The sequence below is a fragment of the Nelusetta ayraudi genome, unplaced genomic scaffold (genome assembly GCF_046127955.1).
Source record: "Nelusetta ayraudi isolate G7.1 ecotype Tasmania unplaced genomic scaffold, CSIRO-AGI_Nayr_v1 ptg000057l, whole genome shotgun sequence".
Classification (NCBI taxonomy): domain Eukaryota; kingdom Metazoa; phylum Chordata; class Actinopteri; order Tetraodontiformes; family Monacanthidae; genus Nelusetta; species Nelusetta ayraudi.
In genome coordinates this window covers 2,823,993-2,837,399 of record NW_027466107.1, presented here as the reverse complement: position 1 = coordinate 2,837,399, position 13,407 = coordinate 2,823,993, and the positions used below count along the sequence as shown (strand labels likewise).

At 44.3% G+C, this 13,407-nt stretch overlaps 1 protein-coding gene across 4 annotated transcripts in view; it reads right to left on the bottom strand.

The window, feature by feature from the left end:
* Nucleotides 1–13,407, bottom strand: part of mrtfbb (myocardin related transcription factor Bb) — a 53,771-nt gene that overhangs the window by 12,994 nt on the left and 27,370 nt on the right. For all 4 annotated transcript variants that reach the window (XM_076038804.1, XM_076038802.1, XM_076038803.1 and 1 more), the window contains exon 3: nucleotides 1,689–3,063. In XM_076038804.1, the coding sequence (XP_075894919.1) occupies nucleotides 1,689–1,788 (100 nt within the window). In that variant the 5' untranslated portion in view covers nucleotides 1,789–3,063. The remainder of the gene's footprint in view (nucleotides 1–1,688; nucleotides 3,064–13,407) is intronic.

Here is a 13,407-nt window from a genome sequence, read left to right as displayed (position 1 = left end):
AGACAGATCCTATCAGAGGGGTGGTGGTAGTGGTGGTGGTAGTCGGGGGGGGGGGTTTGTGCAAAAAAAAAAAAAAAAAAAATGCCATTGCTTTGTCTCAATATTCATATCTAACGCGACTCCTCTGCGAGGGGGAAGCAGAAGAAAAAAGCCGGCGGCGGTGGCGAGATTTATGAGAGTGCATATCGATAACAGCGGCAGCTGCCTCCCAGGGCTTTAATCTGGGCCTGAATATAGAGGGTACACCTCACATCCCCCCCACCACCCCATCCCCACCACTCCGGGGGGTCCTCCTCAAACTCTGCGTCGTCTGCTGTTCCAGCTGAACCCTGCTTCACCTCGGCCTGATGCAAACTGGCTCGCCAGCGGAGCGTAAACAGACCTTGTTGGAGAAACACGGAGAGAGAGAGAGAGAGAGAGAGAGAGAGAGAGAGAGAGAGAGAGAGAGAGAGAAGCCTCCTCTGAAAATCCCTGCCCACTGATGTAATCTCTAATCTCAGAGCACCGTTGTTCTCAGCAAATCATCCCTGGAGGTCTCCCTGCTGAACAACGCTGTTTTTTTCTTGTTATTTTGAAAAAGCAGTTTGGTGCAGTTACAGGTGACCTTTTGTCTGTAAAAATCCTGAATTTAACAACATGGACTGAGACCTGCTTTACCAGGTCTGCCAGCTTAATCCGAAAAGAAAAGGCGTGTGTGCGGTTCAGTTGAAGTGCTGTCAACTGACGAGTTCATCTTGCTGGGGATGTTTTTATGCGGCATGAAAAAAGCGGCTCGTCACACGTTCCTAAAAGGTTTGCGGCACTTTGTGCTTCACCCTACACAAGCAGCGAAAAAAAAAAACAGAGGCAGTCACAGGAAGTAAAAAGAGGAGGTGAAATTCTTCGCATTGTCGAAGGCAATTTGGAGGAAAGTGATGAGAAAACAAACAAATCCTCCCAGCATGAGTGGGCGTGTCCGCAAACTCTGTGTTGACAAACTGGTTTTGGATCTGGCCGTAGTTGCATTCAGTCACAACTGAGTGGATATCAATGTATTGACACACAATTTAAATGAATTGCCTGAAATCCCATGTTTGCCAGAGGTCTGTTCTGGTCTGGTCTGGTCTGGGCGGCAGAATCTCCATGACTCACAGTTACGCACCTCTAGAATGAAAAGTCATCGAGTTTTGGAACTTTTACATGCATCATTATTCTTGTTGCTCTCCACTTTTTCGCCTTTTGAAAGCTGCGGTGCAGATGATGCCACGTGCAAACTCAGTATCCCCAGCTCATTATAAAAATCACTTTGCACACGAGTCCCTGCCAAGTTAAAGCAGAGGAAGCATGACGTCACTTCAGCGGTGGCGTGCCAACAACAGCGATGATGGCCGGCTCCTCCGCACTGACTGACAGCTTCAGCGCAGTGGGGTTTGATTTATGAGTGTCCCAGACAACAGGCTCCCCTGCACCAGCGACGCTCGGCATGAATCACTCGGAGGAGCTTTAAAACTGTTGCTCTGTCATTTCCTGTCGGGGCTGCGTCACTGCTGCCGCTGCTGCTGACACAGCTGATAAAGATGAACAGGAGTAAACCCTGAAGCCCCCCCGCCCCCCATACCTCCAGATAGAGCGGATTTTCTATCAAGTTTGAATCAAAGCATGGAAAAAAGTACACAACTTTAAAAACTAAAAAAATATTAAAAAGTCACCTGATTTGAATTGACCCCTGCAGAGGGAAGGGCTCTCCACGTCAAGGCAGGCCATGGCAGAGAGCGGCGGTGTGCTGGGCGGCCGACTCTGGAGTCCCATGGAGCGACCAGGGCCCGGTGGAGAAGGAGAAGAGAGGACTGAGCTCTGAGCGAACCGACAGCTGGCTCTCAGAGCTGCGAACAGTCCCTCCTCTCTCCTCTCTTGTCTGACTGCGTGCTGGCTTCAGCAGAGAGCAGGCGTGTGTGCGTGTGTGTGCTGAGTCGATGTCAGGAGGAGGGAACACAGTGCTGCTCATGTGTTAACCCTCGCTAGGTAATGTTCCCTGAGAGCACCGATCGCATCACAGCACAAACGGCTCAACATGTGTTCTTGTTTTCAGACTAATCAAACGCTTCTCTGTTTACCAGTCAGGACGAGCTGCTGGGAATTGTTTTATCCAGAAATAAATCTGCTGCAATTAAAATGAAAAAAAGAAAAGAAACAATGACCAGTCATTGAAGCCCTCAGAGACAGGAAGGTTTATGCTGATTCCTTTTTTTTTTTTTTTTTTGAAGTTCTTCAGTTTTTTTCCATGTGTGTTGATGACTCTTGGACGAATCTTTTCATTTTGCAAAACCGCAGATTCATGCATTTGATACACTTTGTTTGATGAGTAAAGGCGAAACTCAAAGGAGGTGAAAACTTGAACGCAAAACCCTGGTGCTTGGAAACCACGCAGTAGTTTCCTAGAGCTAGAAGCCACGAGCCCCACCACTACAAACGCGCTGGCAGGAAGTGAGATAATAGGAAATTACAGCAATTTGGGGTAAGTTCATTGTGTCTCAGTGGATCCATGGAGGGGCTGTGCGCTAAAAAATACGGCCGGACCTGCTGACAAAGTCCAGACGCGGACAAAGAGCTCTCGGGGATCTGCGTGTTCTCTGGATGTGACTGAGCTGTGTGGTGCATGCTGGGAAAGGAGCAGATTCACTAAATTCACTGGTGGAACCAGGAAACGTGGATGTCAAACAGCACGGGGCAGGCATACAGCAGGGAGGTGTAGGGTTGGGGGGGCGGATAAAGTAAACGTGACAGTCAGGTACAATCTGTGGTGACAGCGCGCTGGCGGCATTGGATAACGTCGACAAGGGCTAAAAAAACACAGAGGCGTGGGGAGTCCGGGAAGCAGCTGGAGAATTTAGGAATGTGGAAAAACGAACCCCACGGATGGCGCACGTGCACGTTTCACAGGTGTGTTGGCAGATTTATGGGGATGCTCGATGCACCTGTGTGGAAAATCTCCTTGAAGCTCGCTGCGGGTTGTCCAAGTGCCTTCCAGATCCAAAGCGATGCTGTTTGTGACCTTTGGTAACATTTCAGCCCAAGTGGAATTACCTGTTTTAAAACAGCAGAGCTCATTGGAAGTGTCACTCAATGCATTTCAATTCAATGGTCATTCCAAACCAAAGTTCAAAACAGGATTAGAAACTCCATTAATGTCTGAAAGGGAAAAAAAAACATATTTCTCATATGCAGCAAATTAAAAAAATAGAAGTTAATAAATATTTAATGTAGTAAACAGTGATGTAAGTTGTGGAACAGTGACTTTTTCTGCTGAAGTACTTAGAATTAATACTAAAACTCAAAAAAGTTAGGCATGACTGAAAAAAAAAAACACACTTATTGTGTTTGACCTTGGACGGCGGCTGGATTGGTCAGATTCCAACTTTGGAAACTCGCTCATCCACCTTGACGGCCTTCAAAAGAAAGCGTTTCCACAGAAGACCAGGGAGAAGTGAAAGCCGCTGTGAGTTGTAACAGAATTATTAGAACGTGCTCTTGACTGGCGGTCTGGAGGGTCATCTCATCACTTTCTAACTTTTCCAAACTCTATATGGGCTATTCACCAAGGTGGGTATATGAGATAAAGCCAATGGAGTTCGGAAAACATTTCATCAGGTCGAACTGCACTTTAGATTTTATATCTTTTGGCACAATCTGACTGGATTTGCTGCAGCAATGAAGCCTGTAAGCCTAATCGTTACCACACTCATTAGAACAACCCATCCATCTGCTTTGCATCAGTCCCAGGATGTTATTCATTTTGTTGCGACGCACATGGAGGACAGTGAAAAAAATAAAAGGCTTTTAATTAGCATTGTATGATTCACACAGTTATGCATCAAATTAATCCTGTAAAGTGGGCCCAACGATTCCCGAGAAGCTTCGTTCCACGTCTCTGGCTGCACCGAGACACTCACTTGGTGTTTCTTTTGCCAACATTGCAATCATTCTGCATTATCCTGTCTCTAAAGTTCCATAGAACTTTCATGGTGTGTGGTTTGTCCTCACTGTCGTCCGAGCCCAAACAGGAGCCCGCAGAAGAGACTCAGGAGGCGGCTGTGCTTGTTTATTCCACACCATAATTACAGGACTATGGTTGGGTTTTTATTGTGGCATAAAAGAGGCACGTGACATGACACTTTCGCACCCGCCTTAACAAACTAGAGTAAACCACTTGGCATGATTAATGAGCAGGGATGCAATCCCTAAATGCAAAAAAAGTGTCAACAGCGTTAAACAGATTTTTTTTATATATTAACTGGATTACTACAGATTATGGACGTGAACGTGTTAAGATAATGAGTGTTAAAAAAACAAAACAAAAAACCACAAACAGTATATTTCCCAGATGAAGTAATGCAAGGTATCTCTGTTAAAAACAAATTCTAATCCACATTCCCAAGGACAAAATCCATCCAATTCCAACGAACCCTGATTATGTGCCGGCTTCCAAAAGCAATGCTAATACAATTCCCGACTTGACTCCACAAACAAATCACTGAAAAGAGTTTATTTTCTTAAAGAGTACTTGCTCTTAAATGGTCAACTGTGACTATGTCGAACAAAAATATGATGTCCTGGCCACTGTTTCGATGGCCAATTGAGGGAGGTTAACTTGCTGCTCCTGCAGGCAGCGGGAGACGTTGTTACTTCAAGCTCCATACAAGACTCTGCAGGAATAATCATATTAACATTTTGAACTGACGGACTAATACCACATTTATTCACATGTTTAATAGATTGAAGGAAATTCTACCCGACATGATTAAAGTTGAGCTCCTAAATACCCAGCAGGTAGGTCGAGGTGAAACCTTTGTGTGATCAGGCTACTGTTAGCTTAACTTTATGTACGACTTATTTGTTTAGAAAAGTTTGCTCTTCAAAATCGTTTCAACAATCAGATGTGGCCCTTGAGATGAGAAGTGCCTGAACCCTCTCCATGTGACGTCAAGAATCGGACTCAGATTGGCTCCATGTGAAAAACACAGGCACAGTGACACTGGGATGAGTAATTTCTGTGGGCCAAACATTGCACAAGTTTATCCAAGCCTCCCACTTGAGATGAGAATATTACAAATATTATGAAGCTGAGATTTCACAAGGCTGGGCGTCCCATCCTGACCCACTGAACAAAGAAATCCCCTAATGTCTTATTTTTGTCTTGGTTCCCAGTCCAGGCACATTTATTGAAAGGAAACACAAATTCCCAGACAATATATGATGGGCCTCAGGGCTGCGTCCTTTCCCCACTTTCTTTTGTTTTAATGTACAAAATGTCATCGCGTTTTGACATCATGTCAAAGCTGATGCGCCTCTGATTCATTAATGATGTTATAAGCCAGAAAGTTGTTTGTGTCACCTGAGCAAACTGAACATTATACCACATTTTAAGCAGAACGGTACCTGAGATGCTGAAATTCCTGAAATGCTTTACAACCTGCAACGTACTGCACTGCTCAAATAGTCGCAACACTTTATTCTCAGCTCATCCACTGACAGCTTCATGAAAAGCTGAACGTAAAACATAATCCGTCCAAAATATTTTATCTCCTTGATCCTTCTGATTTACGGCTGGTAGAATTGCAAAAATGTGCCTGCAACATGTTTCTTTATGTCTGGGTGTGTGCTTGCGTGTTTCCATTAGACTTTTAACCGCTTCAGCGCAAAAACTTCAGATGCTTTATGTGTAAACTTCCTGTTTCATTTGGGACACAGACGTCAGGATATTTTTCCAAATTACAATTAATTATGGTGCAATGATTTCTGAGGAAGACTACAGCGTGCAATATCAGTAAATACCAATTTGTATTACTCAAGCCATGACGTTTGCTGTTCCACATCTTCACAGCGATATGCGATGTTAGGACCTCCGTGCGAACACTGTGTGTTTTTATTGTGAGAAAGTGTGCTGTGTTTGGCAAGATCTCATCCAACCTTTGATCCGTGATGCTGAACGTTTCTGCAGAACCACAAATCAACACGTTGTTTTTTTAAATAAAGTCATTTAATGGGGACCTTTATCGACATTTCTGGGTTTAATAAATTACTTTTGGTGGTCTACATTCAGCAATAAACAGAATTTGTTTGGTCAAAAAACTCCTTGTTTTGACTCTGTTCCCCTACTTGTACTGTCATGAAATTAAATATGCTTTATTTAGATTTAGATGTCATTAGATTAGTCATGTTCATACACTTACAGTAAATGTTGGATTAGTGGAGTTTCCCAATTTGGGATTAATAAAGTAAGTCTATCTATCTATCTATCTATCTATCTATCTATCTATCTATCTATCTATCTATCTACCTACCTACCTACCTATCTTTGACCCTAGCCATATATGTATGGCTTCCCTGCAGAGGGCTTTGTGATTTTACTTTGACAACACGGCTGTGACATTTAAAGTATGAGGTCAAAAGCCACATCAAGAAATAAGGCATTAACATTAACATTGTTTGCAGTATTCTTTCTGACCATTAGGTGCCACTAAATCTTACTCAGTGGGTCTTTAAAGTTGAGACGTCACTTTACGATACCACACTTAGATCATTTTTCTAGTTAAAGCGTAAAGGTCAAACTAAATGTTGTGACAAGCAGAGACCAACTGACACAGAAGGAGAGGTCAAAAACATTCTTAAAGGGCCTTTTAAGCTGATTTCAAATCACCACTTAAAGGCTTTGGGAGCAACTCTGCTGCCTGAGCAGTCAGCTATACAGCCCCGCTGCAGCTCACCAGGGCGTTGCCTATAAATATCAAATTCCACGTGGACTCTCATTGGGGTGATTCCTGGAAAAAAAATCCCATAGAAGATCTGGGCACACGGCTGAGCCAAGACGGAACAAGATCTGAGGTCTGAGGTAAGAAAGAAAAGTTTTCTGAGCGCGTGCTGCGGCAGAGACAGATGTTCCCAAACTACGAATATTTTAATCAGGCTATCGTCATCTGTAGCGTTTGTGTTCGTGAGGATCAGGTGTTGGGTTGTAAAAGAGCGATTGCACAGCTATAAAACTGTGGCATTTTAGCCCTGAGAGTTGTAAATCACAACTGTAAAAGGTTTTAGCTGCTGCCACGGCTTATCTCCACTGAATCCATAAAATCTATCCAGTTACACCAGAACACAAGTTTGGTAAAAGAAAAACAATGCTGAAAATAATTGAAACAGTTTGATTGATAATTTGCAGATAAAACTGTTCTGCATCTTGGGATCTGTATCTTATTTAAAGGTTCCATGTCTCGCCCATTTTCAGATCAGTGATATGCAAGACTGCTATCTCTATGTTTTTGGTTTTGATTTTGCATCCATGGCTGCAGTGGCACATGAACCATAAATCATGAGAAGTGTTCCACTTGAGTCATCAGCGAGGCACTGACTGTACTGCACAAAACCTCACGTAGTAATGTCGTCCCCAAAGAACGTCTTGTACTAGTTTTTTCAAAAATCTATTCAAGTTTGTTTATAGAAGTAATATCCAGGCTTTTTTCCAGCTTTCAGAGGGCCCATAATAAAAATGCTTACATAAAAAGCATATTTAAACCTCTTTCTACATCCTCCTGTTAAAATAGCTGTAGGTTTGCCTCCTGCTAAACCTAATGCTCCACATGTTTGGAAGGGGACATAGATGATTTCTGAAATGATTGAATTTAGATTTTTTTTTTTTTTTTTTCCCAGTGTGGTTTCAGGATCCCCTAGTGACATCGCAACAGTGATGAGTTGCAGAACAGTTTCACACTTTTTGAGAAACGAGGCAAAACAACAAAAACAAATAGCTCTTTCTTCATTCTGGAGAGTTCACTGAGAGGCCAGAAATACATGACACTATAGAGTGAGATGTGCACAATATGGGTCCTTTAAAGAGGAGGACTTGCATGTGCTGAAGGACGACACAGTGAAGCTGCATATTCATTTTCCAGGGAGGGAGTCTTCGCACCAGCCACCGAAGGCCTCAGCAGATGGTGGGAAAGCCAGGAGGAAATCCCTGCAGGCCCCGCTGTTTCTTTGAAGTGGCGCTACAGGCAGCTGCCACCGGGGGGGCTAAATATGGCACCGTAACATCATCGGCGCAAAAAACACTTACACAAAAAAGCAAACATTCTCGCTGTCGCCCGGAGGCAAAGCTCTTATGCCGTTTAAGCCCAAACGTCAACACACGCGTGGCCAAACAACATTTACGTTGCGCAATTCGGGCGAGCCGCAACGCAGAGAGCAATCACACATTGGCATTCCTTAGTGCATTTCTGACGTTGGCAGATATTCGCAGTGCCAGTTTGTCTGACCGCTTCTCCAAGACAAATAATTAGAAAAAAAACGAGATGATCACTCAAATTAGAGATGTGCTTTTTTTCCATGATATCCGCTTCCAGTGAAAACGAATTAAAGGTTGATTCACCATAATTACCATATATAGACCGATGAACTTGTTTCAAAAAATGGTGCCGCGACGGTACCCCTAACTCTGACAAGATCTATTTGTTCCTGAGCCACTGTTATGCTCCGTCACCGTGTCACTATGCACTGGATATAATTGTGCAGAAACAGTCAACGACAAAATCCGAGCCAAGATTCCCAAAACACTTCCAGCTAAAACACTTAATGCAGACGATCCCGATGTGCTGGACGACAGCCTCTGCGGTTTAAATAACAGTTCTTCAACTTTAAACTTCAAACTTTATTTATTTGTATGGCACTTTTCCTACATTCATCCGAAAGGAGGCCCCACACCAAGGTGCAGAGCCGCCCGGCCACCCGCGCCAGAGCCGTCCACGGGGCAGCACCCCCATGGGTAGACCAAAGACAACTCCTGACTAAAAAGATGAGTCTTGAGCCTTTTTGAAAAAAAAAAAAAAAAAAAAAAAAAGCATCAACAGTCTCTGCCTCCATGAGGCTCTCCGGCAGGCTGTTCCATAATCGGGGACCATAATAATGGAAACATTCAAATATTACTTCTTCGCAAATATATAATTAAAACCAGAAATTTTCTGGAATTTTCTCAAAATTCAAAGGGAAAAGGTCTAAAAAAAAGTACATCAATCAACAAGTCTGGTATTTGAAGCTAAGCTCTTACACCCAGGATGCTGTAAACCACCTGGTATGAGAATAGTCAATAACCCTGACAGGTCAAGTTCTGCTCTACAGACAATTCCGGGTAAATTTAATTAAGACAAGAGTAAGATCTGAGAGTTTGATATCCAGAGAAAAGAATGTAGCTGTGACCTTCACATTTTTTTGACGTCAAAGAAGTAAAATATTTTTGCCTCATTTAGCTTAGCTTGAGGAAAAAGCAGAGGGCCACGTGTGTTCACAGCTCTGCATCTGACTCTGTTGTTTGAAAAACTGCCTGATACGAAGGAGACGGCATGACTGGCCTGTATACCCGGCGAAAAAGCAAAACATAACATCAAGGCACATTTAGGGGGGAAAAAAAAGTATATTATTCCTCCCAATAAAACGGGCTGTTGACGCTGTTCTAAACTCGTAAGTGGGAGAAAACATCGCGTTGTGTGCACAGTTGTGAGGAACAGCGTGAATGTTTTCAAAAGAGGTAAAAATACCTCGCTGCGAACAAAAAAAAAAAGAGAAGAGAGAAACACATGCACCACATTATCCAGCGATTAACTCTGTCAAGATAAAGCAGGCGCAGGCTAAAAATAGCCTGATTGTATAGCCAGAGTCGGCAGCTGGACGAGGGGAGGGGAGAAGAAGAGGAAGAAGAACATTTTCCACGCCTGTTTATGTATGTATGCATGTATGTGTGTGTGTGTGTGTGTGTGTGTGTGTTGGGGGATGACGACGTCGGCCGCAGTCTGGGCTTGGAACGAGGAAACCAAACGTTGCAGCTGTGGTGACGGGCTGACGACAACTTCGCACTTCCCCAAAAACATTCCCTGATTTCAGCAGCCGTAACGTTCCCATAAGTCTAATGAACCCTCTGGTGGCCGTTACTCACACGACACGACCCCACCACCTCCTGCTCCTGCTCCTGCTCCTGCTCCTGCTCCTGCTCCTGCTCCCACACCCCTCCCTGCTGGACCGGGTGGGGAGTCTGCTTGGCGTGGGTCAGATCGGGGTCTGCCGCCACCGCCGTCGCCTCCAGAAATAACCTCGTTTTCTCACCAGTATGTTATAACTCACAGTGTCACACAACAAGATGTTCAGATTCTGTTTTTTTCTTTTCTTTTCTTTTTTTTTCTTTTTTTTAACTTGTTTCTCGTTAGTTTAAGAGATTTTAGCCATCGTTAAACAAGAAAAAAACCAAGGAAATTCCAGTTTGCAGAAGTTCTTTTGAGAACCTCTGCTGATTGTAAATATGATTTGGATGATATTATATGCACATGCCACAGCTGTAAAGGCTTGAACAAATCCCATGAGTAAACATCATAAAAATGACTTATCTGTAATGTTTTTAAAGGTCACCTAAGAGGGCAACTTCACTTTAGCCATGTTTTCCAAAAATATCTCTCCTGCTGATCAATGAACTCGGAGGAAATGAGAAAAGGTCAGTCCCCGACTTCTTTTGCATGTTCCACTCAAGACACATAGTATAAATCCGATCAACCCATTGTGATGTCACAGAGGGCACTGATACCCCTGCTAAATTGAGTGTCATAATCCCTCGTCAAGTGCTCGTTCCTCCTGGTTGGCAAGTAATCGTGCCCCTCTGGAATCTTGGACGAAAAGCAGAGCTGTGAAAGAGGTTTCACTACGGGGCCTTTAAAAGATTAAAATAAGGCGTTACATCATTTCTATGAACAAACTTCATTGGATTTTTTACAAAACTGGCACAACAATTTTTTTTGGGGGGGGGCCGACATTGCTAAGTTTGCGCAGTGCAGTCAGCGCCTCGCCGCTGACTCAAGCGGAACACTTCTCACCTTATGTCAGCCAGAAACCACATCAGATGTTTGAGTCCTAACGATGTTAGCAGACACCTGGTTTTGGCATCTGCTGCAGGTACAGAAAAGCAGAGTTTAAAGTTTCCCAAAGTGTGAAGAAAAAAAAAGCCATTAATCCAAATTGCCTTTAATGCAGTGGTTTACGCAGAGGGCTGGGGGGGGGGGGGGGGGGGGGGGAGACGTTTGGCACTGATCACTTTTCCATGCCAGAGCTGGAAAACAGAGAAAAGTTCTCCAGTTACCAGGATCCAAGTCTCCAACTGGACTCGGGAGACGCGCTTGAATCTTAATTCCAGGGAGCCGCCGCAACGCAGGGCAGCATGAAAATCTTAATTGGGAACATTCTCCATCAGCATGCGGAAACGTGTGGAATCTGTAGCACTTTCTTTCCCTCCATTGGTTTAACAGGTAACAGAAACAGTGTGAAGGAGGCCTCCGCCTCGGGAGAGACGGACAGTTGGAGTGCAGTCCAAACCGCAGGGGAAGCACTAACCGCTCTGTGGGTGACAGAACCATGTGCAGCTCTGCTATCAGACCAAGCATGAGGTGCTCTGTCACACACGAGCTGTCAACCCCCCCCCCCCCCCCCCCCCCGACACAAGCATGGTGCGAAAATGTGAAATATTGAGCAGCTCACAACCAAACATACACGTTTGTAAGCGACTACAATTAACCCCTCCCCTTCGCTCCAGTTTGCCACTTACAATACATCCACCCACCAACTGCAAACTGATTTACTTCCCCGCGTCGCTGTGGGAAGCAGTGAGGTTACCCCGATTGCGGACACTTCCTTCCTCCGCTGTTCACAGCCATGCCTGGAATGGCTGCAGTATTTACACAGGCCCGAAGCGGTAAACTGCGGATCCCACACCCACATGGCATGTGCATCACGGGCCGCAAAAAAAAAAAAAGGGCCATGGGGTTCCTGGGAGAGTGATTCTTCTCGATGGCAAAAAAACGCAAAAAGAAACAGTCAGCAGCACGACAGGCCGGTCGATGGTCTGCTGGATGGGATTCCAGAAGCCGAGAGCTGTGGAAACTGCTGCTGCGCCTCTGATGACATTGTTGGAGCAAATATCCTCCCTGCATTGGTCTCCCATCAACAGTGTAAAAAGTTTATATGCCCCCTTTTTGTGGAGCTCCTGTTGTTTTGACGAGGCCTCCGTGGGTGCAGTCTCACTGGACGCTGACGTGACCCATTGCCTGGAATGTCGATAAAATAATATCATCCTCTGTGAGAGGGCGCACTCGCAGGGCTAAATTAGGGACAGAGACAGTGACGGTGGCGGCGCTTCAGAGAGCCACGGTCACAAACAATGAGGCCACTACACCTGCTTCCAGAGCAGCGGGTCAGCCAGAGTTACATGACATCAGACACGCTAAAGCAATTTTAGACATATTACATTATTCTCTCCAGAGGAGGGCACTGCAGACTCAAGATGAGCGGGAGCTCCCCTGGAGGTGAAGCGCCTCCTATAGTGGAACTTTTAAACCAATTTACAGGAAAATCACAAAACAAAACATAAAAGAGAGAAAAACTTGGTCTTAGGTGATTTTTAAAAATATATATATTTAAGATGATTATCCAATTATGCAAATTTTAAATATGAGCTTGTTGGATGCGACCGCCTCTGGCCATGCACTGACTCCATGTATCACCAACGCTGCCATCTAGTGTGGTGAAAGGGAAAAACTACCACTTGGTCAACAGCAAGCCGTAAAAAGCGTTACTGATCTTCTAAAACACACATTGACAGTCCTCAACAGCCCATAATGACCATGTAGCTCAAAACCAAATGTGCTGGACATGAACAAAACTAGTGGGAGTAAACCTTTCATTGCTATCAAAAAAATATTTATGTTTCATCCCTTGGAAGGAAGAATATTTGTATTTCTGGACAAAGATAAAGGAGTCAAAGATCAGATAAAGTTTTAGCACCAAATCCATCACATAATGCTTGAACTTTCACTAAGAGGCTGAGAAATGATGATTCAATCTTCAGGAATCAGACCAAAAGATTTCTTCTTAAATCTGGACGGCACTGCAATTATTCTGGCAATTTCACTTAGAGAAAATTATCGCAGAGGACTGAGGACGAGGAGTTGGAGGGGTTTAACCGAATCGTAATAAATGAACCAGATAGCAAAAGGAATAATAAAGATAAACATTTTATCCTTGCCCCGACGAAGGCCAGGGTGGCTGAAACGCATTGGCTTGTTTTCAGTGGATTAGCAAAGTTACAATTAAGTATTTTGAAGTATCACCCTCATGAGTGCCTCAAATCTCTTTTTCTACAAGAATAATAATGATGTTGAGCTTCTCACGCTCTGACAGTCTCATCACCGACATAAGAGGGCAGTGACGTCTGGGTGAAGACGCAGCTCCTCTGCTGGCGTCTTCCTACCTTGGCGCCATGCGGCGATCGTTTTAAAAAATCTTTTTGGTCCATATGTCCTCCGTCCAAATATAGAGCCGAGCTCGGAGCCACAAGAGTGTGACAATTGT